The sequence below is a fragment of the Heterodontus francisci genome, unplaced genomic scaffold, assembly GCF_036365525.1.
Source record: "Heterodontus francisci isolate sHetFra1 unplaced genomic scaffold, sHetFra1.hap1 HAP1_SCAFFOLD_490, whole genome shotgun sequence".
In the NCBI taxonomy this organism is placed as follows: domain Eukaryota; kingdom Metazoa; phylum Chordata; class Chondrichthyes; order Heterodontiformes; family Heterodontidae; genus Heterodontus; species Heterodontus francisci.
Genome location: NW_027142139.1, coordinates 78,738 through 102,989, shown reverse-complemented (window position 1 = coordinate 102,989; position 24,252 = coordinate 78,738). Strand labels below are relative to the sequence as shown.

The window sequence follows — 24,252 nt, the reverse complement described above, 5'->3', positions numbered from 1 at the left end:
TGAAGGCGGGACTTCGTCTCCTCAAGGACTGTGCGGTGGTCACTCCTACCAATACTGTCACGGACAGAAGCATCTGCGGCAGGCAGATTGGTGAGGACGAGGTCAAGTATGTTTTTCCCTCGTGTTGGTTCCTCCACCACCTGCCGCAGACCCAGTCTAGCAGCTATGTCCTTCGGGACTCGGCCAGCTCGGTCAGTAGTGGTGCTACCGAGCCACTCTTGGTGATGGACATTGAAGTCCCCCACCCAGAGTACATTCTGTGCCCTTGCCACCCTCAGTGCTTCCTCCAAGTGGTGCTCAACATGGAGGAGTACTGACTCATCAGCTGAGGGAGGGCGGTAGGTGGTAATCAGTAGGAGGTTGCCTTGCCCATGTTTGTCCTGATGCCATGAGACTTCATGGGGTCCAGAGTCAATGTTGAGGACTCCCAAGGCAACTCCCTCCCTACTGTATATCACTGTGCCACCACCTCTGGTGGGTCTGTCCTGCCGGTGGGACAGGACATACCCGGAGATGGTGATGGCAGTGTCTGGGACATTGTCTGTAATGTATGATTCTGTGAGTATGACTATGTCAAGCTGTTGCTTGACTACTCTGTGGGACAGCTCTCCCAACTTTAGCACAGATGTTAGTAAGGAGGACTTTGCAGGGTCGACGGGGCTGGGTTTGCCGTTGTCGTTTCTGGTAACTCGGTCGATGCCGGGTGGTCCGTCCGGTTTCATTCCTTTTTATTGACTTCGTAGCGGTTAGGTACAACTGAGTGGCTTGCTGGGCCATTTCAGAGGGCATGTAAGAGTCAACCACATTGCTGTGGGTCTGGAGTCACATGTCGGCCAGACCAGGTAAGGAGGGCAGATGTCCTTCCCTGAAGGGCATTAGTGAACCAGATGGGTTTTTAGGACAATTGATGATAGTTTAATCGCACCATTACCGAGACTAGCTTTCAATTAATTGACTTTATGAATTAATTGAATTGAAATTAGTAGTGGGAACGTCACGAGACCAGTAATCCAGAGACCCAGGCTAATGCCCTGGGGATATGGGTTCAAGTCCCACTTCTGAAATCACGGCGCGAAAGACATTTTCTGAATTTAAATCGCTGACCATTTGAAACACTGCAGATCGCCTTACTTGAAAAAACAAACAAACCCGAGACAAAATAAGTGCAACCAGGCTTTTCTACGGGAAATATAGTCTTTAATTTAATCCATGAAGTGTGAAAAGGAGGAGTAAAAACCGAATGGAACAGTTATAGCAGCCTTATAAACAGCCGAGACCCTACAGAGAAATAACAGACCTGATCTATCACAGTAAAGCATCAAAATAAATATGAATAAATAACAGCTTCCTTCCTACATTTCAAGATCTGCAATGCAAGGCTCGAGTCTATTGCACAATCTTTGCCCAGAGCAGCAAGCGTACAACATCATTTATCAGACGTTTAAGGACTTAACTTTCTACTGATAACCCAGGTAGAGATCTCACACATTAACATCTAAGAATGCGGTGCAAAGATTCCTTGGGAAGGTTGTGCAGTGTATACTGTTTAATCTGGGCTGGAGCAGTTTTGCTATTATTGTAGAAGTCATTAGTAATGAAATATAATATCATGGGCTGCAAACTAGTCAAGGAACTCCGAATGGTTGAAAGGTACAATCTGAGAGTGAGTTCCAACTGAGGTATTCGCACAGTAGCCCACAGAGATGGGATAACACAAACTGGTTTTACCTGGACTGTCATAATCCCATACAGACACAGTACAGCAAAGGCTAGGAAGAGGGTTCAGAGTTAGAGCTGGTCTGGAGATTGAGGCAGTGATGTTATTGATGAGAAGTTCCTTCTCTTATTAAGCAGACCCAGTGGGCTCTCACCATATACTGTGTTGCAAGTGAAGTAATACTCGCCTTTCATGAACGATTCATTCGCACGAAAGAGGCGACAGTAAATCAAAAGAGAAATGAGTGAAAATCTGGTTGGAAAGTTGAATCTGCCTGTTGAGTCACAAATGCGACTGAAGCTAGTTAGTCCCACGTACACAATTATTCAGGGCCTCGACAGCACAGAACACCTGAGTATCATTCCAAATGCCCACACGTGGAGTTCTTCCAGAAAAGGTACCGATACTGTGGGATCATAGATATTGACTGCAACGCTGTAGAATTTTGTGACGGTAAGTAATTCCCCAGCATTTAATGTATTCCTCGTGCTCAAAAAAGCAGAGGTGATTCCTCAACGACAAGCGATTGTAACTTTCCATATCACTGAATATTGTTCAGAAGAAACAGTTCCTTCCCCATTAAAATATTGCTTTCAGAAGCTGAAAAGATAGTGAGGTACATATAAATTCTTTGTTGGAGCAGAGAGGTTACGGGGTCTCTTAATAAAGGATTTCAAAAATCAGGAAGGGTTTTGATCGAGTAGATACCGAGAAACCGTCTGCAGTGGAGAAAGCTCGGTAACAAGAAGACACAAATTTAAGGTGCGAGCAAAATCATTAGAGATGAGATAAGGAGAATTTGTTTTACACAGCGGAAGGTTGATGTTCCGCTTTGGAGGCGATGTAAAGCAGGAATGACTGTCACAATTGTTGTTTAGTCGACATCTCCCTAACCCAAACAAACAGCTTCTGGCAAAAAAGAAAATTTATCTTAACAGAACACCAAATAAATAAACTGAGCAGAACTCAAGGACAATGAAACCAACGCAGCCTCTTTACCAAGATCTCTTGCCTGCAGGTAACAGTTAAGAGTCCTCAAGAATTCCACATACAAGTGGTCCTAGTGATCATATGTGCTGGATCTCATCTGTTTCACATAGAGGAGTCTCCTGATCTGAAGGGTCATTTGTGTGCAGTTCGAGACAGTTAACTGGATGTACCTTTCCTTACACAGAAGCATAAATTAAGGAGATTATTGAGCTGTTAACCTGAGGGATGTGAGGGTTGCCTTCCACGAAGCCGCAGTGCACTGGAATATGGGAGTTACAGTAAAAGCCACCCTGATCAAAATCTCATGTTCAACCAAGTCTGGATTGAGTTAACGCCATTTCAATCCCGCACACCTCCACCTGGACTGAGCAAATTCATTCATTCTGATCAAGGGACGTGTCTAAATGCATAGAACTAGGCAAGAGCAACAAAGAGGCCCTCGGGCTGGGCACGCAGGGTAGTTCATTTGTGCTGAGTTACTGCATAGAGACTGGGTTTCACTTGGTGATACAAAATAGTGCACTCACTTTTACATCGACTGCACTGAGAGCCCGACTGCAGGGCGGCTGCACTGATCATTTTCCCGTCACATCCTTCATGCAGATCCCCTTCAAGTAATCGACAATGATTTTGTTTTGGTATAAAAATATATAAATATATATTTTCAATTTTGATTCCCCACCCCCCCCCCCCCCTTTTAAATTGAGTGCTTGAAATCCTGAAAACGTTTTTGGTCCTTTGCCAAATTGGTGAGGTGATGGCAGAGAGAGGGAGAAGGGAAGATCTCTCCTGGAGATGAAAGAAGACAACCTTCTACAAACGTGCTCCTAGTGCTGCCCGGCCTCTCGGATGCGACAGGCCACCGCGGTGATCAGCGCTGCTCCCTTACCGCTGCCGTCCTCCGACTGCACAAACGACACCTCGCATTTGGGGGCCAAGCGCCCGACCGTTTCGTGCATTATTGTAGAGAAGCTGCAACAAGGGGAAGAGAAAGAGGCTTCGATTAAACGGGGATCCAAAGCAAAAAGGGGGGGGGGGGGGATGGGGGCAGTTCAAAATCAGATAGGAGCAGCAAGAGGCCATTCGGCCCCTCCAGCCAGCTCTGTCATTCAATAAGATCATGGGCCAGTCTTCTACCTCAGTGACACCTTCCTGCACTATCCCCATATCCCTCAATTCAGTTCAAACGATCCAGCGGTCTCAGCTTTAAATATACTCGACTGAGCGGACAATTCCAAAGATCCGCAACCCTCTGAGTGAAGGAATTTCTCCTAATCTCAGTTCAAAATGACTGACTTCTTATCCTGAGACCCCCCCTAGTCCTGGACTTCCCAGCCAGGAGAAAGAGCGTGCCAACATCGACCCTGTCAAGCCACTGAAATGTTTCTATGCTTCAATGAGAGCACCTCTCATTCTTCATTATAGACTCGTCCTATTTGTAAAAGTCAAAGATTTACAACAGCCAATGATCCACATTAAACAGATACAGTGAGCTACCCGGATATTGCCTCTGCTTTTCCCCCACAAGGATTAGTACCTGGGAGTATGATGTTATTGCTATTACTGAGACTTGGTTGAGGGAAGGGCATGATTGGCAACTAAATATCCCAGGATATCGATGCTTCAGGCGGGATAGAGAGGGAGGTAAAAGGGGTGGAGGAGTTGCATTACTGGTCCAAGAGGATATCACAGCTGTGCTGAAGGAGGGCACTATGGAGGACTCGAGCAGTGAGGCAATATGGGCAGAACTCAGAAATAGGAAGGGTGCGGTAACAATGTTGGGGCTGTACTACAGGCCTCCCAATAGTGAGCGTGAGATAGAGGTCCAAATATGTAAACAGATTATGGAAAGATGTAGGAGCAACAGGGTGGTGGTGATAGGAGATTTTAATTTTCCCAACATTGACTGGGATTCACTTAGTGTTAGAGGTCTAGATGGAGCAGAATTTGTCAGGAGCATCCAGGAGGGTTTTCTAGAGCAGTATGTAAACAGTCCAACTCGGGAAGGGGCCATACTGGACCTGGTGTTGGGGAATGAGCCCGGCCAGGTGGTTGAAGTTTCAGTAGGGGACTACTTTGGGAATAGTGATCACAATTCCGTAAGCTTTAAAATACTCATGGACAAAGACGAGAGTGGTCCTAAAGGGAGAGTGCTAAATTGGGGGAAGGCCAACTATACCAAAATTCGGCAGGAGCTGGGGAATGTAGATTGGGAGCAGCTGTTTGAAGGTAAATCCACATTTGATATGTGGCAGGCTTTTAAAGAGAGGTTGATTAGCGTGCAGGAGAGACATGTTCCTGTGAAAATGAGGGGTAGAAATGGCAAGATTAGGGAACCATGGATGACAGGTGAAATTGTGAGACGAGCTAAGAGGAAAAAGGAAGCATAGATAAGGTCTAGGTGGCTGAAGAAAGACGAAGATTTGAAAGAATATCGGGAATGTAGGACCAATCTGAAATGAGGAATTAAGAGGGCTAAAAGGGGTCATGAAATATCTTTAGCAAACAGGGTTAAGGAAAATCCCAAAGCCTTTTATTAATATATAAGGAGCAAGAGGGTAACTAGAGAAAGGATTGGCCCACTCAAGGACAAAGGAGGAAAGTTATGCGTGGAGTCAGAGAAAATGGGTGAGATTCTAAACGAGTACTTTGCATCGGTATTCACCGAGGAGAGGGACATGACGGATGTTGAAGTTAGGAGCAGATGTTTGATTACTCTAGGTCAAGTCGGCATAAGGAGGGAGGAAGTGTTGGGTATTCTAAAAGGCATTAAGGTGGACAAGTCCCCAGGTCCGGATGGGATCTATCCCAGGTTACTGTGGGAAGTGAGAGAGGAAATAGTTGGGGCCTTAACAGATATCTCTGCAGCATCCTTAAACACGGGTGAGGTCCCGGAGGACTGGAGAATTGCTAATGTTGTCCCCTTGTTTAAGGAGGGTAGCAGGGATAATCCAGGTAATTATAGACCGGTGAGCCTGACGTCAGTGGTAGGGAAGCTGCTGGAGAAGATACTGAGGGATAGGATATATTCCCATTTGGAAGAAAATGGGCTTATCAGTGATAGGCAACATGGTTTTGTGCAGGGAAGGTCATGTCTTACTAACTTAATAGAATTCTTTGAGGAAGTGACAAAGTTGATTGATGAGGGAAGGGCTGTAGATGTCATATACATGGACTTCAGTAAGGCGTCTGATAAGGTTCCCCATGCAGGCTGATGGAGAAAGTGAAGGCGCATGGGGTTCAAGGTGTACGAGCTAGATGGATAAAGAACTGTCTGGCAACAGGAGACAGAGAGTAGCAGTGCAAGGGAGTTTCTCAAAATGGAGACGTGTGACCAGTGGTGTTCCACAGGGATCCGTGCTGGGACCACTGTTGTTTGTGATATACATAAATGATTTGGAGGAAAGTATAGGTGGTCTGATTAGCAAGTTTGCAGACGACACTAAGATTGGTGGAGTAGCAGATAGTGAAGGGGACTGTCAGAGAATACAGCAGAATATAAATAGACTGGAGAGTTGGGCAGAGAAATGGCAGATGGAGTTCAATCGGGGCAAATGCAAGGTGATGCATTTTGGAAGATCCAATTCAAGAGTGAACTATACAGTAAATGGAAAAGTCCTGGGGAAAATTGATGTACAGAGAGATTTGGGTGTTCAGGTCCATTGTTCCCTGAAGGTGGCAACGCAGGTCAATAGAGTGGTCAAGAAGGCAGACGGCATGCTTTCCTTCATCGGACGGGATATTGAGTACAAGAGTTGGCAGGTCATGTTACAGTTGTATAGGACTTTGGTTCGGCCACATTTGGAATACTGCGTGCAGTTCTGGTCGCCACATTACCAAAAGGATGTGGATGGTTTGGAGAGGGTGCAGAGGAGGTTCACCAGGATGTTGCCTGGTCTGGAGGGCGCTAGCTATGAAGAGAGGTTGAGCAGATTAGGATTATTTTCATTAGAAAGACGGAGGTTGAGGGGGGACCTGATTGAGGTGTACAAAATCATGAGAGGTATAGACAGGTTGGATAGCAAGAAGCTTTTTCCCAGAGTGGGGGATTCAATTACTAGGGGTCACGAGTTCAAAGTGAAAGGGGAAAAGTTTAGGGGGGATATGCGTGGAAAGTTCTTTACGCAGAGGGTGGTGGGTGCCTGGAACGCGTTGCCAGCGGAGGTGGTAGACGCGGGCACGATAGCGTCTTTTAAGATGTATCTAGACAGATATATGAATGGGCAGGAAGTAAAGAGATACAGACCCTTAGAAAATAGGCATCATGTTTAGATAGAGGATCTGGATCGGCGCAGGCTTGGAGGGCCTAAGGGCCTGTAAATTTCTTTGTTCTCTTTGTTCTTTGATATTGCTCAGACCTACAGTCGCAATCGCACGCGAACAAGTCCGTGAACCAGGAAATATGACAGCAATGAAAAGGAATCAAATAGACTTTACTCAAATGGCAAACATTTCCAGTCTGTACACTCCCTTATCTGTTGTCAAAAGCAAATAGGTTTGCACTCAGATCTCAATTCTTATCTTCCTGGAACTGAACACATCCTGGGACAGTAGTGTTTATCGCACATCCATAAAATCATAAAATTGATATCATGGGAGTTCAGACGGTGGCACAGTGCCATCTCAACAAACTCCGCCTTTTCAAATACTTCTCCACTTCCATTTTCAATGACGTTCTCGGTCTCCGCCTCAGTCGTCACTTGTGTGTTCCAAACTTTATATTCCAGAGCACTTCTTACCCTCCAATCCATTCCTATGCTGGTAATCCTAGTGTATCCTTTTTGGCCATTCACAAACAATCTTTCACTGTTCATCCTATCAAAATATGTTCCAAATATTGAAAACCTCAGTTCGAACAAATCCCCCTGAACCTCACATCCCTGGTTATCATTCCAGTCAATCTTCACTATTCTCTTTTCGAGGTTGTCATCGTCTTACGATAATGACGAGACCAGGACTAAATGCCTGCCTTTTCTCTGTAGCCCTGCAATTTTTGTTCTCTTCAGGTAACTATCCAACTCTTTTGAAAGCCATGATTGAATCTCAACCCGTCCTGTCACCTTCAATGATTTGTGCCCCATATACCCCTCGGTCTCTCTGCTCCTGCACCCTCTTTCGAATTGTATCCTTTAGTTGACATTGCTGAGCTGGCTGTTAAATGTGAAGTTGGCATGGTTGGGCACCTGAGATTGGCACACGACAAGACGGCCAATGGTAATGACCGCTGCACTCGGCTGACTTACTGTGGGTGTAGTTTGTACAGTGTCCCATCCATTCCGACAGTCACTTTGAGGTAGTCCAGGTGACGGTTCTCCCTGATTTTGTCAACCACAGCCGCCAATCCCGCACCGCAGAGTTGTGCCGCTCTGCGGGAGACCACTCCACATACCTCCTTGACAATGATGCTGTCGTCACAGGTGCTCTGCAGCCCCAGCTGCTGCAGGATGGCACGGACCTGAAGCAAAGCCAGCCGATCACTGGAAAAAGCAGAATGAAGGCAGGAATAAACGTGGGCGTGCAATTGGCAAAGAAATTTCCAATAACTGGGGTTCACTCCTGGAGGAATCGAATTGAAAAGCAAAGAAGTGATGCTAAACCGATATAGAACCTTGGTTAGGCGGCACTTGGAGTATTGTGTGCAGTTTTGGTCCCCTTACCTTAGGAAGGATATTATTGCCATAGAGGGAGTGCATCGAAGGTTCACCAGACTTGTTCCCGGGATGGCGGGAATGTCCTATGAAACTGCTGTTACCTTCCGGGAGCGGAGCAGGGAGCAGTTGGAGCTCTTCCAGGGCGCCGGAGTTTCGACCAAAAAAAAAGCCAACAGTGACATCAGAGGAGAGCTGCAAGGTGATTGGTTGGTGAGTCACTGCTGTTCGTGCATTTAAATATCTTTTTAAAAAAAGGGGAAAGTTTTTTTTTGTTCAAAACAAAAATCTCTGGTGATAAGGTGAGTACTACTAAAGTGTTTTTAAAAAAATTTTTAAAACCTCCCAGGGGAAAGCAGCAACAGCCAAGTTCGTGGCACCATGGAGGGCTCTGCTGCACAGCAGGGGAGGAAAAAGGGTGGAAGAGCCCCCCCCCTCCATAACCTTGACTCCCTTGTCTATCAAAAATCTATCCAACTCGGCCTTGAAAATAAATTCAATGGCCCAGCCTCTGCTGCGTTCAGGGGAAGAGCATTTGGTTTTAACATCTAACAAGTTTCAGCTACGATCATTAGGTTTCAGTAAGAGAAGCGTCCATGTTTGGCAAGGAGGAGCTACATTATATTTGAATAATAGTCATGGAATCATGATGGCGGATGAGCAGGCCATTCAGCCCATCAAGTCCATGCCGGCTCGCTGTACTGCAATCCAGTCAGTCCCATTCCGCCCGCTCCATTTTATTTCCCTCAAGTGCCCAACCCCCTTCCCAAAACCTTAAATCTGTGTCCCCGAGCCTCTCTCTTGTCAGCCGTTGTCACTTACCTCTCAATCTGAGACAGGAACTTGGTTTCAAAAATGCCCCGTGTCTTGAGCCTTTCCGAGATCTTTCCTCGGAACAGCAGCCCTTGCTTCGTGAAGTCGATCAGGATGTTGCGGACAATCTCTCCCAGGTACATCCCGCTGATCATCTTCTCGTAACTGCGGAGCCGGTCAGAAAGGGGAAGACGTCAACACCCTTTTTCAGCCAGAGAAACTAGGAACCAATTGTTATGTGCAAGCGTTCCAGGGGACCACATTAACAGCTGGACTGGAAAATCTAGAATAAGGGGGCACAGTTTCAGAGTAAGGGGGCTCCCATTTCAGATGGAAATAAGGAGGAATTTCCCCTCTAACAGGGTTGTTAATCTGTGGAATTCTCTTCCCAGAGAGCAGTGGTTGGATCGTAGCAGGCTCAAGGGGCCGAATGGCCTGCTCCTGCTCCTTTTGTTCTGATATGATCTGCTGCCCCACCACCACCAACCTAATGGACGCCAGCTCACCCAGAGCACGGAGAGGGGCTGGATCCCGTTGGGAATCTGGGCTTTGCGCTCCCCGCAGCCACCTTACCTCTGCTTGCCAGGGTTCATTGAAAGTTGATCCACCTCACGGTCGAATTCCGTTCTGATGTCGTCCAAGCAGCCATCATCACCAAACGCTCCCCACTCCATATTAATACACATCCTTCCCTCATCTCCTTCTACCATCTCCACATTCTCCATCTCTTCCATATAGCAGGCGTTACAACCGGTCCCTGCAGACAAGAACACCACGGTTCAAACAACTCAAAGATAAAACTAGCTTTTTGAAATCATAAAGGGAAACAATGACTTGAATTTGTATCACGTCTTTCACACCGCAACTGCTCCACAGGAGCGCTATCAAACAAAGTTTGACACCAGGTCATATCAGGAGATCCTCAGACAGATGACCAAAAGCTTGGTCAGAGAGCTTTTAAGGAACGTCTTAAAAGGGAAATGCAGAGGATTAGGGAGGGAATTCCCGACGTTAAAGACTCAGCGACTGAAAGCACGGGAATCAATGGCGGAACGATTGAAGTTAGAGATGTACACGGGGCCAGAATCGGAGGAGTGCAGATATTTCAGAGGGTTATAGGGCTGGAGGAGGTTGCAGAGATAGGGAGTGGGAAAGAGGGATTTGAAAACAAGGGTGAGAATTTCAAAACTGAGGAATGTTTGGAGTCAGAACTCTCATGGTGAGGGAAAGCTGGTGGAGGTAGGATTGGAGTCAGCTTGGAGCTGTTTGAAGGGGAGGAGTATCGAACGACACAATGATGGAAGTCTATCCATGGGAAAAAAAACCCAGGAGAGTGAATTTCCAGTCAAGAACAATAGTTGAAGCTAAGACATCAATGGGGTTGTGGCTTCATCAAGCGGTGTGTAGACAAACACCAAGTGTCACTATGTGCTGAGGTTCTATCTGTCCCTGAAGGATGGGTGTGGTCACATTGCCGTGGAACGCTCCACTCCGTTGGACCCTGCCGTACCACCTATGGATACGTTTGTGCAGAGAAACACCTTTGACCACAAATCCATCAGGCAGTGGTCCGCACTTAACGTCCATGAGGCCCGGCAGATAAAGGAGACAGTGGATCCTGTCAGGTGGTTTCCTGAGCAGACTGTCAAACTCACGTGGCAGAATCAGTTTCAAACAAGCGCCAAAATGCAGTGGTTTTTGTCGAGGTTCATCCCAAGCAGCTCTGATAACACAGGACTCTTGTGCTCTACGGGCTGTTCCCAGGGACGCACGCCGAGACAAACATCAACTGCTGCTGGAGGACCACCAACTCGGTGGAAGACGCTCTTTGGTCTGCCCGAGACTTGCTGGTCTTCCAGTGCAAAGAGTCGTCCACGACCGACAGCCCAAGGACTGCAGCGGTTCAAGAAGGCAGCTTCCCCACCACCTTCTCAAGGGCAGTCCGGGATGGGCAATAAATGCTGGCCTGGCCAGCGACGCCCACATCCACAGCTGCAACTTCAGGTTATCTTTCCTGGCAAGTGCTCACCTACAATGAGGCCAACCTCGCAGAAGGGATCATCGTAGCCACAGGACATCATTGTTCCGACGGTGTCATTAACGATCGCCACGACATCCAGTTGAAACTCCTGGGAGGTAGGGGCAATGAGACAGAATTAGCAAAGGCACACCAGAACGCGCAGCCCAGCAGGCTGAACGGATACAAAGAGAACAGCAGAAATGCCAGGCAGGGAGAGCTTCCTCTTTCCACACACTGATCGCAACAAGAAAACAAACAGCTCTCCGTGAATCGCAGTCGACTCAGCTCAGTTGCTACGAGCCTTGTTACTGAAGCTCAGACCTCACGTGAACGCTGCGACGTGTTTCCGAGTCTCTCGACACATTGCTGTGAATTGACACAACGGAGTAACTGCGTTCGGTTCCGGGCACTGCAGCTTGGGAGTGGGTACAGCACAGATTTGACTGAATGATACCGGCACTGAAAGGGTTAAATTATGAGGACAGGTATTGAATGATACCTTAACTTGAGGTGAGAGGGTGGAGAGAGAAAGAGAGAGAGAGAGAGAGAGAGAAACGATTTCCTCTGGTAGGAGAGTCCAGAACAAGAGGGGGCAACTTTAAAATCAAAGCATCCGGAAGGGCTTCTGCACACCAAGGGGATTGGAAACTGCAACCCTCTGCCCTGAAAAGATATGGATGTTCAGCAGTCAATGCAAAATTCTTGTTCGGTAAGGGCGTTTCAGAGATATGGAATCAAGGCAGGCAAATGGGGTTGAGGCACAGATTGATCGAGGGTGGAGGGGCTGAATGGCCTCCTGTTCCTATATTTAACACCACCTCAATCTGGTGCGTACAGCCACAAGGGTCAGCCAAACGGAGACACCCTGCACCCAATCTGCTGTGAAGCCATCATTTTCTTACCTCTCTCCTCTTAATGGCTTCTCGCAGCAGGTCAACTACGTCTTCTCCTTCACAGCCGGTCGCTTTGAACCCTTTGGTCCAGTTTAAAAGAATGCCCTGGAGATGGTAAAAAGACAACGATTGACGTTCGGGCAGTCTGGCACAGTCCCTCCCCACGGAGGCGCTATCCGTGGTAAACACCAACAACAATGGAACTGTCTTCTCTCAGTCTCGACGGGCAAGTGCCCGGTCCCAGGGCTGTACCTCCCACCTCCTCGCCCTCATTGCCAACGGCCTCGACTGCCTTGAAATGATCATTTTCAAATCGAATCATCGGTCCCCACAGTTGTACCGAGAAAGGCCCCGATTTGTTGACCCTTTTGCGAAATGCGCAATGAAGCTTGACCTCGCCTCGGCCGAAGGTAAGTCAGCTGTTAAGAGCGAACGTGGGTGCGACGTATGTATGACTGACCTGATCCAAGTTCCTCTGCTCACAGGGAAAAGAGAAGGTGAAGCCGAGCGGGAGGACACAATCCTTCATGCCCATATACTCCAGGAAGTCCGAGATGCAGTGAACAATGTGATCAAACAGCTGCGGAGCAAATAACAAAGAAACATCACAGTTCATACCAATCGTCTGTCAAATCTCCACTGAACATCCTGAACATATACTTCCATCAACTACTATTTATATATATATATTTTTTATTCATTCATGGGATGTGGGCGTCGTTGGCTATGCCAGCATTTATCGCCCAGCCCTAACTGTGAGAAGGTGAGATGAAGGGGAGAGTGAGGACATGAGATGAAGGGGAGAGTGAGGAAGGGGTGAGTGGACAGCGGTCAATGGGAGACCGAAAGGGGCGAGAGAGTATGCCTGCAAGCAGAGAGAAAATTGACATACATGAAATTTTGAACTGAAGCCATGTGCCTGACCTAGAGTTCTGTCATGACCTGTATGACGCTCGGTCCTACTCCCGGGCGAATCTAAAGAAAGCTAAATCTCCGCATCGACCTCAGCAACTCGCCAGAGGCTTTGTCCTTTGCTCACCTCCTCTCCAGTTCCTTCCATGGCATCTGGAGGGATTGCGTAGATCTTGTTGTGCATTTCAACCGCTCGGCGTTTCCCACTACGAACCTTCACCAGCAGCACACGGAAATTTGTTCCGCCGAGATCCAGCGCCAGGAAGTCTCCCTTTTCTGGCAAAGGCAAAAACAGTCAGTTTTACTGAAATGAAAGGCAACTCAGGACAGGCTAAGAGCGAACCAGTCATTGGGCAAAGATCCCGAAGCACTGTCCCAAACATTCCCATCCCAAAGTCCAGGTCAAATACACAATAAAGCTCCCTCTACATTGCCCTAAGCCAGGTAGACCACAACTGAGGTGTAGAATCCTCTCACATATTGATTAACGTTTTATTTCAGAAACATACTCTTTGAGCGGGATTTCCCGTTCAACAGGTTCTAGTCCTGAGAAAGGAGAAAGCCGAGGGGTGACCTGACAGAGCTCTTCAAAGTTAAGAAGGGGGTTGATAGGGTAGTCGTGGAGAAGATGTTTCCATTTGTGTGGGAGTCCAAAATCCGGGACCACAAATAAATCCAATAAAGAATTCAGGACAAATGTCTTTACTCAGAGAGTGGGGAGAGAAAGGGTGACCGCCAGGCAGCCCGAGAGAACCAGGCAGGTAGTACAGGAGTCCCCTAATATGCTCTCACTCGCTAATCGGTTTTCCATTTTGGATACTAGTGAGGGCGAAGGTTCCTCAGAGGAGTGCAGTCAGAGCCAGGTTTGTGGCACCGCAGGTGGCTCAGCTGCACAGGAGGGGAGGAAGAAGAGCAGTCGCGATAGGGGATTCGTTAGGGTCAACTGAAGCGTTCAAAAAGGGAATTAGAACGTTATATGAGAAGGAAGAACGGGCAAGGTTGTGGGGAGAAGGCAGGGGAACGGGACTGAGGGAGTTGCTCTTTCAGAGAGCCGGTGTGGACACGATGGGCCGAATGGCCTCCTTCTGCACTGTAATGATTCTGTGACCTATGATTCTCAATTCAGCATGTTGAACTGAAGCAATCCAAATCAGGACTCTTATAGCCAAAGAGAAGGGGATTGGATCCTCCCAGCCAGACTAGGTCGGATCCCAGGTTCTGAAAGAACAGTGCATAAAGGCAGTCCCCTTATCCAGTCAATACCTGTGCCATCTGGGGTGGACCGAACATAGGTGGCCAACATCTTGACAGCTGCATTGGGATGAGTTTCCTTGCCGAGGCCCTGTCGCATTGCGATCCGCATCCTCCCCTTCACCTCCAGCAGTTGCTCGTCCGTCAAGGCGAAGGCCGCCAAAATCTCCTGCCTCATCTTCTGTTGCTTGGTCAGCCTGTAGGCGACCGCCGTTACCATGGCGGCACCCTTTCCGCTCCCGTCTTCGGAGGGCAGGAAACGTACCTCGCAGGTGGGGACGAGCCGTCGCACGGTCTTGTGCAGACGCCTGGCAAACCTGTTGAAAGGAGATGGAAAGTCTCATCAGACCCTCGTTCTCATGATGTCGGGGTGAGGATGAGTGAACGGTTGGTGTTAGTTTAAATCGTCGTCCCCCGCCCCCCCCATCCTTGCAGCATTAACAGCAGTCTCATGATGTGTCCTACAGATAATACTGGTTCTTACTGTGGGTGTTTCTTGTAGACAGTGCCATCGACACCAATGGTGGTACGCAGACTTTGAACCCCTTTGTTTTCCTTGATACGCTTCAGGACAGCGGCAAGTGTGGCAGCGCAGAGGTTCGACGAGCGAGTCGATACAATGCAGCAGATACGCTGCACGGCCACACAGTCGTCTGTTGTCGGCTGCAGACCCAGCTTGGTTAGAATCTCCTCTGCCTTCTGCAGTCCGTCACTGTCCCTGAAGTTACAGGGCAAAAAAAAAGCAAAAAAGAAAGAAATGGCTTCATTCTCCTGACGCCCAACTTTTGACATTTTCAACAGTTCTTCGATTCTCGGAATTCAACTAGTACTGATATCTGACCATATCACAGAGTCATTTACGGCACGGAAGAAGGCCGTTCAGCCCATCAAGTCCCTGCCGGTTCTCCGCGGAGCTATGCCGTCAGTCCCACTCCCCGGCTCGATCCCCTCTTTCTCCCAGGTGGCCATCCACCCTCCTCTTGAAGTCTTTGATCGTCTCCCCTTCCACCACCCTTGTGGACAGTGAGTTCCAGGTCATTACCGCCCGCTGTGTAAAACAAGTTCGTCCTCATAATCCCCCCTGCATCTCTTGGCCAAAATCTTCAATCTGTATCCCCTAGTCCTTGTACCTTTAGTTAATGGGAACAGTTTTTCATTGTCTAACTTAGCCTGTCAGGATCGTGTACACCTCTATCAAATCTCTCCACGACCTCCTTTGTTCTAAGCAGAAACGGAATTGAAATCCCACCCGCTATTGTGGTGGACCCATGCCCCAGGGAATTACCCTCTGGATTACTGGTGCAGTGATATTCCCACTGTGCGGCACTTTCTAAACTTACTTTTCTATCGCTGAGACATATCTGGTCTCAAAGTGCCCTTTGATCAGTAACTCTGATGTAATCTTTCCGCCAAACAGCAGTCCATCCTTGGCCATCTTCACGAGGATGTTTCGGACAAGCTCTCCCATATACATTCCACTGATCATCTTCTCAAACCTGCAGGAATGAGGCAGCTTGAAAGGGGTTGAATTGCAGTGCACCCGATTCCTTAACAGTATTTGCAATAAATATTAGCTTGTGGGGCATCGCCGATACTTGCGATTAATACGAACACACGACAATAACGGGAAGACAAGGTCTTGAACCTGCCTCAGATTCACAACTAAGAGCATGATGAATGAACACTTCCTTCCTCAACACCCCCCACTCCCCCATGTAATCTATCGGGAAAGGCAAAAAAAAACAAACAAAAGGAGAACACAAATGGGGTAAATTCTTCTTCGGCCACCCTCAAGCGAGTGAACCGCTTGCGGACTTACAGCTGTTTCCCGGGGTTGATGGAGCCTCTGTCAATCTCCCTGTCAAATTCCGTTCGAATGCCATCCAGCTCTCCCAGATCACCAAATGCACCCCACTCCATATTGATGCACATCCTCCCTTCATCGCCTTCCACCAGATCGATGTGTTGCATATCTTCCATGTAACAAGCGTTAGTACCTGTACCTACAGAAGCATAAGCAACTGAGTTACCACCAAGAGAATAACACCAGGACGTATTTTTACAGTTATCAGCCCAACTTACGTATTCCAATGAAGCATTCGGTTTCAACTAGTGTCTCCGAATACTATCTTCAACCTGTTGCCTCACAATGACGCAGCCGAGGTAATGATATGATTGGGTAGAGTCAATGTGGATTTGCGAAAGGGAAATCATGCTTGACAAACCAGTTGGAGTTTTTTTGAGATGCTCCTTGGAGCATCGATAAAGGAGAACCAGTCGATGCGATGTATTTAGATTTTCAGAAGGCTTTTGATAAGGTCCCGCACAGGAGGTTAGTAAATAAAATGAGAGCACATGGGATTGGGGGTAACGTACTGTAATGGATTGAGAAATGGTGAATAGACAGAAAGCAGAGGGTCGGAATAAATGGGTCATTCTCGGGATGGCAGGCTGTTACGAGTGAGGTATCGCAGGCTTCAGTATAAATAGTTTGGATATGGGGACCAATTATATTTCCAAATTTGCGGATGACGCAAAACTAGGAGGGAACGTAAGTTGTGAGAGGGTGCAAGGAGGCTTCAAGGGGATTTAGACAGGCTAAGTGAATGCACTAGAACACGGCAGATGGAATATAATGTGAATAAGTGTGAAGTGATCCACTTTGGTGGAAAAAACAGAAAGACAGAGTATTTCTTAAATGATGAGAGGTTGGGGAGTGTTGACGTCCAAAGAGACCTGGGTGTCCTTGTTCATGAGTCACTAAGCAACTGAGAAGGCACATGATATGTTGGCCTTCACCGCAAGGAGATTTGAGTACCGGAGTAAAGATGTATTGCTGCAATTGTATAAAGCATTGGTGAGACCGCACCGGGAGTATTGTGTACAGTTTTGGTCTCCTTATCTAAGGAAGGGTATACTTGCCACAGAGGGAGTGCAATGGAGGTTCACCAGACTAATCCCTGGGATGGTGGGATTGTCTGATGAGGAGAGATTGAGGGAACTGGGTCTGTATTCTCTAGAGTTTGGAAGAACGAGAGGCGATCTCATTGAAACTTACAAACTTCTTACAGGGCGTGACAGGGTGGATGTGGTGAGTCTCGGACAAGGGGACACAGTCTCAGAATAAGGAGCAGGCCGTTTAAGACTGAGATGAATTTCTTCACTCGGAGGCGGGGGGGCGGGGGGGGATGAATCGATGGAATTCTCTACCCCAGAGGGCTGTGGAAGCTCAGTCATTGGGCAGGTTCAAGGCAGAGATCGATAGATATCTGGATGCTAATGACATCAAGGGATATGGGGATAGTGGGGGGGGGGGAAATGGTGTAGAGTAGATGATCAGCCACGATCTAACTGAATGGCGGAGCAGGCTCGACGGGCCGAATGGCCTCCTCCTGCTCCTACTCCCTATGATTTTATCAGGCACTGTAAACCCGCAAACAAAAAGAGAAATATTAGAGGAATAAAAAATAGAGAAGATGGCAAATGAACCAGAGCAAAGATGAGGAGGATGCTTTGAAATGCAGTGAGTTGTTACGATCTGGAATGCATTGCCTGAAAGGGTGGTGGAAGCAGATTCAAGAGTCATTTTCAAATGCACCCTCTGTGCACGTACAACACGCACACACAAACTGAAGCCGGGCATGTAGGCATGCTGCAGAACCTCTTCCTTCTGCCACACCACCCACTCCCAGCGCACAGTTCCAATCTGCCACAGCCAACCACCAACACAGCCAAAACAAACAGCTCAACCTACCCACAATCAGCCCGATCTCGCAGTTGTGGTCATCGTAGCCACAAGTCATCATGGTTCCGACTGTGTCATTCACCACCGCGACGACGTCAATGTCGAAATCCTGCCCAAGGGACACAGAAGGGGAACACGCAGATCAACGGGGAAATGCTTCCTCTCGAAGGACAACCACAGACATGTCAGGCCAATCCCCTTGCCCCGTCATTCATGCCAAGCAACTACTACTTCTACAATTCCTGGTACTCACCCCACGCCTCTGAATTGCCTGCCGCAGGAGGTGAACCACATCTCGCCCCTCGACGCCACTTGCCTTGAATCCTTTCGTCCAAGTGACTAATATACTCTGCAGCAGAGAATCGGAAATAAAAGTTAGCCTTAAACAGATGTCCTCCATGGGTCACAAATTGCCATGAAAGAGGGACACCCCCACCCCCCCGCCCCGCGCACTCCCCTACCCACTTCCCCAAACCTGCAGGGAGGGTGCCTCGTCTTACAAGGTGCCCTCCCTGCACATCGGGTGTCCAGGTTCCACGGCGGGCGATTCTGCCCCGATTCTTCAGCATGTAACAGTAGGGCGTTGGCAAAGGGTGGGGGTGTCAGCTCACCTCATCCAGCTTGTTCTGTTGGCAGGGAAAGGAGAACGTGAAGCCTAAAGGAAGCTTCTTCTCCTTGATGTCCAATTTCTCCATGACGTCGGCCAGACAGTCGGCAATGTGATCAAACAGCTAAGATGAAGGAAAGGAAATGACCGTTAAATAAATCATGGCGTGAGAGGAAACAGTCGAGGACGATGCAACGTGTGGCAATTGTAAACTGCCCATAAGCGATGATTCAGGGAGCAAACACATTAACGGGTAAAAGGACAGATGATCAGGGGGAGGCATTCAAGGAAGAATTCAGGGTGATATCAAACTAGTTTATACCCGTAAAGGGCAAGAGTGCGACTTGCCACGGACACAAACTTGGGATATCAAAATTAGCATAAGCAAAATAGCAGTAATGAAGACAATAATGGCACTAAAGAGTGACAAGTCCCCAGGGCCAGATGATTTCCATCCCAGGATTTTCCAAAGTTCCTTTGTGCATATCAGCCCACTATTTAAAAAAAGTGTGAGAGGGGAAACCAGGGAATTATAGACCAGTTAAACTAACATCCGTTGCTGGGAAATTGCTCGAGACGATAATTGAGGATGGGCTAACTGAACACCTTTTCAGTTGATCGGACAAAGCCAGTGTGGATTTATAAAGGGTAGGTCATGTCTGATGAACCTGATTGTTTGAAGAGGTGACTAAAGTGCTCCCTGGAATTTCGAAGGTTAAGGGATGATTTGATCAAAGTTTTCAAGATATTAAAGGGGATCAGACAAGGTAGGTAGAGAGAAACTGGTTCCACTGGTTGAGGAGTCTCGGACTCAGGGGCAGAGTCTAAAAATTGGAGACAGACATTTCAGGAGTGAAATGAGGAAATATGTCGACACGCAAAGGGTGGTAGAAGTTTGGAACTCTCTTCCACAAAGAGAAATTGATGCGAGATTAATCTTTAATCTGTGGTTGATCGATTTTCGTTCACCAAAAGAGATGAATGGTTATGGGGCAAAGATGGGTATATGGAGTAGAAGATTCTGAGGGGGTTTGACAGGGTAGATGCTGAGAGGATGTTTTCCCTCATGGGGGGGGGATCTAAAACGAGGGGGCACAGTTTAAAATTAAGGGGACTCCCATTTGATGGAGATGAGGAGGAATTACTTCTCTCCGGGTGGGGGGCGGGGGGAGGCAGTGTGGGAGGAGCAGAGGTGTAACGCTGGAAGAGATTACAGATATAAGGACCAACAAAGGGATTTAAATGCAAGCATGAGACTTTGAAATTAAAGGTATTAGGAGATCAGACGCCAATGTAGTTCCGAAAGGGCATGACTGATGCAAGAAGGGGCGAGCAGAGATTTGGATAAGTGGAAGTTTATGGAGGGGTGGAGAATGGGAGACTAGACAGGAGAGGATTGAAATGCTTGAGCCCTGGAGGTGACAAAGGCGGTGGCCCTTACCTGCGTGCCTGTGCCGAGCATGATGTGCTCGGGAATGGCACAGATGCGGTTCTCAATCTCCACCTTCTGCTTGCCGTTGTCCGAAACTTTCACCCTCAAAACCCGGAAGTTGGTGCCGCCCAAGTCCAGGGCCAGAAACTCCCCACTTTCTGCCAAGACAATGCAGATGGGATCAACTTTATAGGCATTGGCCAGTCGGAGCAGGATGAGGCTACTCAGCCCTTTGAGCCTATCCCACCGCTCATTCAGTTACACTGTGGCTGATCTGTACCTTAACTAGTTCTGTAACCCTCGCCGAACAAAAATCGGTCAACCTCCCCTTTCTACATTTTCAATTGACCCCCAGCCTCAGCACCATTCTGGGAAGAGAACTCCCGATTTCCACTCCCCCCGTTTGCTTCCCGACCTCACCCCTGAAGTTCTGGGCTCTGCCACCACAGGAAACTGTTGATCTCTATCTAGCTATCGGGTCCTTTGAACACTTCAGTTAAATCACCCCTTTCATCTGTGCGATGTGTTCATCAATTACTTGGCCCTGCTTTGTCCTGGATGGTGTCGAGCTTCTTGAGTGTTGTTGGAGCTGCACCCATCCAGGGCAAGTGGAGAGTATTCCATCACACTCCTGACTTGTGCCTTGTAGATGGTGGACAGGCTTTGGGGAGTCAGGAGGTGAGTTACTCGCTGCAGGATTCCCAGTCTCTGACCTGCTCTTGTAGCCATGGTATTTATGTAGCTGGTGCAGTTCAGTTTCTGGTCAATGGTAACCCCTAGGATGTTGATAGTGGGGGATTCAGCGATGGTAATGCCATTGAATGTCAAGGGGAGATGGTTAGATTCTCTCTTGTTATTGAGAATGACCGAGTAATCTGTCTTTGTGATGTTGACGGAGGAACAATTATTGGCCAGGACACTGGGGAAAAACTTCCTTGCTCTTCCTTCAAATGGTGCATGGGATTTTTTTTACCTCCATCTGCAGGGGGCAGACAGGCCTCATTGCTGAATCGGTGGAGCCTAGACTATGTGCTCGAGTCTGTGGAGTGGGAAGAGGGGCAGCACAACCATTTCCTGCGGTCGAAAGTACATGTCCCCTCTCAGCCTCCTTCGCTCCAGGGAAAACAGACCCAGCCTATCCAATCTCTCTTTATAACTCGAGCCCCCCAAACCAGGCAGCATCCTTGTGAATCTTTTCTGCAACCCTCTCGAGCTTAATCACATCTTTCCTGTAGTGCGGCGACCAGAACAGCACACACAGCCTGACGTCTCATCCGCAAAACAGCACCTCTGACAGGGCAGCACTCCCTCAGTACTGCACTGGAGTGTCAGCCTCAATTTTGGTGCTCAAACCCTGGAGTGGGTTTCAGAGGCGAAAGGTCCGACTCACTGAGCCACAGTATAAATCTTCCCAAATGTCATCCACAGCCCTTATGGGAAAGAGTTCGAAACTTTCTACTAACCTTTTAAAGAGTGCCTCAAAACGTAACCCCTGCACTGCCTAACTCTAATGTTATGGTTATGACCCCTTGGACTGGATTTTCGCACCAGAGGAAAAGGTTTCTCTCTATGTACCGTTTTTAATTTTAAACACATTAACTTCAGCTTCTATCAGCCCTCTCAACTCAGAGGAATTCAAGGCAAATTTAGTTTAGTTTAGTTTAGTGATACAGCACTGAAACAGGCCCTTCGGCCCACCGAGTCTGTGCTGACAATCAACCACCCATTTATACTAATCCTACACTAATTCCAAATTCCTACCACATCCCCACCTGTCCCTATATTTCCCTACCACCTACCTATACTAGGGGCAATTTATAATGGCCAATTTACCTATCAACCTGCAAGTCTTTTGGCTTGTGGGAGGAAACCGGAGCACCCGGAGGAAACCCACGCAGACACAGGGAGAACTTGCAAACTCCGCACAGGCAGTACCCAGAATTGAACCCGGGTCTCTGGAGCTGTGAGGCTGCGGTGCTAACCACTGCGCCACTGTGCCACCCATTCTGCAATTAGTCCTTATATTATAAAGCCCTTCAAGCCCTGGTACATTCTGCTGAATCCCTGCTGTGGTTGATCTCAATGAGTCCCAGTTCCTGTCTCCGAAAAACACCCACCACATCAGCATGTTGATTTTCGATTAAACGTCCTCATCCAACGCTTTTATTACCTGCAGACTTGGCTACTCGAAGTCACTCCTGGCTGGCCTGCCATCTTTGTTTCACAACCCTGGCTTCACCCGAGACGCTGCTACCCATATCCTAAGTCGCATCAGTTCTGTTCGCCCGACACCCCTTTCTTCCCTGACCGACACCGACTCCTGGTTAAACGACGGTTTCCCTTTTAAAATCCTCAACCTTGTATATAAAACCCTGCATGGTATTCTCCTGCAGCTCCAAAACCCGCCGAGATATCTGCACTCCTCTAATCCTGGCCCCTTGTTCACGTCTAGACAACTAACTGTGTTTCCAAACTCAGCCTCGGGCCGCAGAGCCCCGCCGTGCTTCTGGGCAAGCTGCCAGCTTTGGAGAGGGGCCAGATATGCTCGGGATGCCCTCCAGCAAAGAACCTCTCCAGTGCTGGTCATAGTAGCGACTCTAGGACCAGCTAGGTTAACACAGCTCACAAACGCAGGAGGGGTTGCGGCTGCACTTTCTAACTGATTTACAACACTAGCCACCCACACCAAGGTAACATGCCCATAAAATGGAAGCTACCGCAATCCCGGTGAACTGATTTTATTTAGACTCGCAAAATAGTGAAGGCAACAAAAGGAGGGAGGATTCGTCAGAAGTGACCTGTGCAAATCTTTGGGTCATTCGAGTTGACACAAGCTTTGGGACAATAATGAAACGGCCGATTCAGTCAACCAGCAGGTTGACAATGAGGTGATTGTGAAACCTGGCGCCAAGGGTCAGTTTGTTCCCAAAGCAATGGGATTTTTAAAAAAAACAGAAGTTGGATTAGAGGAGTGCAGATATCTCGGCGGGTTTTGGAGCTGCAGGAGAATACCATGCAGGGTTTTATATACAAGGTTGAGGATTTTAAAAGGGAAACCGTCGTTTAACCAGGAGTCGGTGTCGGTCAGGGAAGAAAGGGGTGTCGGGCGAACAGAACTGATGCTTAAGATTCTGATAATGCTTGAGGAATGACTTTGGTCCGATGTCGCGAAGTTACAGGACGGAATTTAAGTGCCACTTTGCCCAATCCTCTTGTGACATATTGACTCAGTTCTTTTAATCTTCCGCTGATCAAATAAAACCCTGCTCGCTGTCTATTCATGAAAATTATGGAGCATTAACAGTTAAAAGGAAGGTCTCATGTGTAACTCCGAGCACCGTCACAAGAGTTGGCTTCAAATAAGTCACGACGCCACTGAAAGGAATGATGATAAATTATGTACACAAATCGCGCCCATTATTTAAACAGCCTTCACATCAATCACCGAGCAGATACAGCTGCATGAGAGCTACAGCATACGGTAACATGGCAACTGAGGACAGGAGAGATTACAATGAGAGCAAACTTAGGGCAGATTAAAAGCTGATATTTCAATATCAAATCAACATCAATGCACTTCGCTGCACTTCCTCTATAGCAAGAACATCCTTCCTCAGATAAGGAGACCAAAACTGCACACAATATTCCAGGTGTGGCCTCACCAAGGCCCTGTATAATTGCAGCAAGACATTCCTGCTCCTGTACTCGAATCCTCTCGCTATGAAGGCCAACATACCGTTTGCCTTTTTTTACCGCCTGTTGCACCTGCATGCTTACCTTCAGCGACTGGTGTACGAGAACACCCAGGTCTCGCTGCATATTCCCCTCTCTCAGTTTATAGCCGTTCAGATAATCTGCCTTCCTGCTTTTGCTACCAAAGTGGATAACCTCACATTTATCCACATTATACTGGATCTGCCACGCAAAGTACGGGAGGGATCCCCAAGCGAGGCAGAAGCGGGTCCGCCATTGACTTTTCAGTCGGTGGGCGGCTCCCAACCACCCAGGGTTAAATCCCGGCCGTGGACTCTTTGGGTGAGATCAAGACCAGGCTAATGTGCAGAATACCTTTCACTGGAACTGTATCCTGCCTTGCAGGCGGATGGATCTCTACCCTGCCTTGGAGGAGAAAAATGCCTTGATTGATATTCAAAGGGGTCTGTACCTACTGAGATTCTCCAGACTCAACAAGCCAACATTCCAAAGTGTAGTTTTTTTTCAATT

General features: G+C 47.9%; 1 protein-coding gene across 1 annotated transcript in view; it reads right to left on the bottom strand.

Moving 5' to 3' along the window:
• Positions 1-1,187: 1,187 nt before the first annotated feature.
• Positions 1,188-24,252, bottom strand: part of LOC137366677 (hexokinase-2-like) — a 36,715-nt gene continuing 13,650 nt past the window's right edge. The window contains exons 3-18 of the mRNA XM_068028353.1: positions 20,038-20,186; positions 18,601-18,720; positions 18,243-18,338; positions 17,999-18,098; positions 16,064-16,247; positions 15,585-15,740; positions 14,729-14,962; positions 14,257-14,561; positions 13,121-13,269; positions 12,542-12,661; positions 12,091-12,186; positions 11,198-11,297; positions 9,742-9,925; positions 9,178-9,333; positions 7,951-8,184; positions 1,188-3,679 (exon numbers count right to left, since the gene is read on the bottom strand). Coding sequence (XP_067884454.1) covers positions 3,535-3,679; positions 7,951-8,184; positions 9,178-9,333; positions 9,742-9,925; positions 11,198-11,297; positions 12,091-12,186; positions 12,542-12,661; positions 13,121-13,269; positions 14,257-14,561; positions 14,729-14,962; positions 15,585-15,740; positions 16,064-16,247; positions 17,999-18,098; positions 18,243-18,338; positions 18,601-18,720; positions 20,038-20,186 — 2,528 coding nt within the window. The 3' untranslated portion in view covers positions 1,188-3,534. The remainder of the gene's footprint in view (positions 3,680-7,950; positions 8,185-9,177; positions 9,334-9,741; positions 9,926-11,197; positions 11,298-12,090; positions 12,187-12,541; positions 12,662-13,120; positions 13,270-14,256; positions 14,562-14,728; positions 14,963-15,584; positions 15,741-16,063; positions 16,248-17,998; positions 18,099-18,242; positions 18,339-18,600; positions 18,721-20,037; positions 20,187-24,252) is intronic.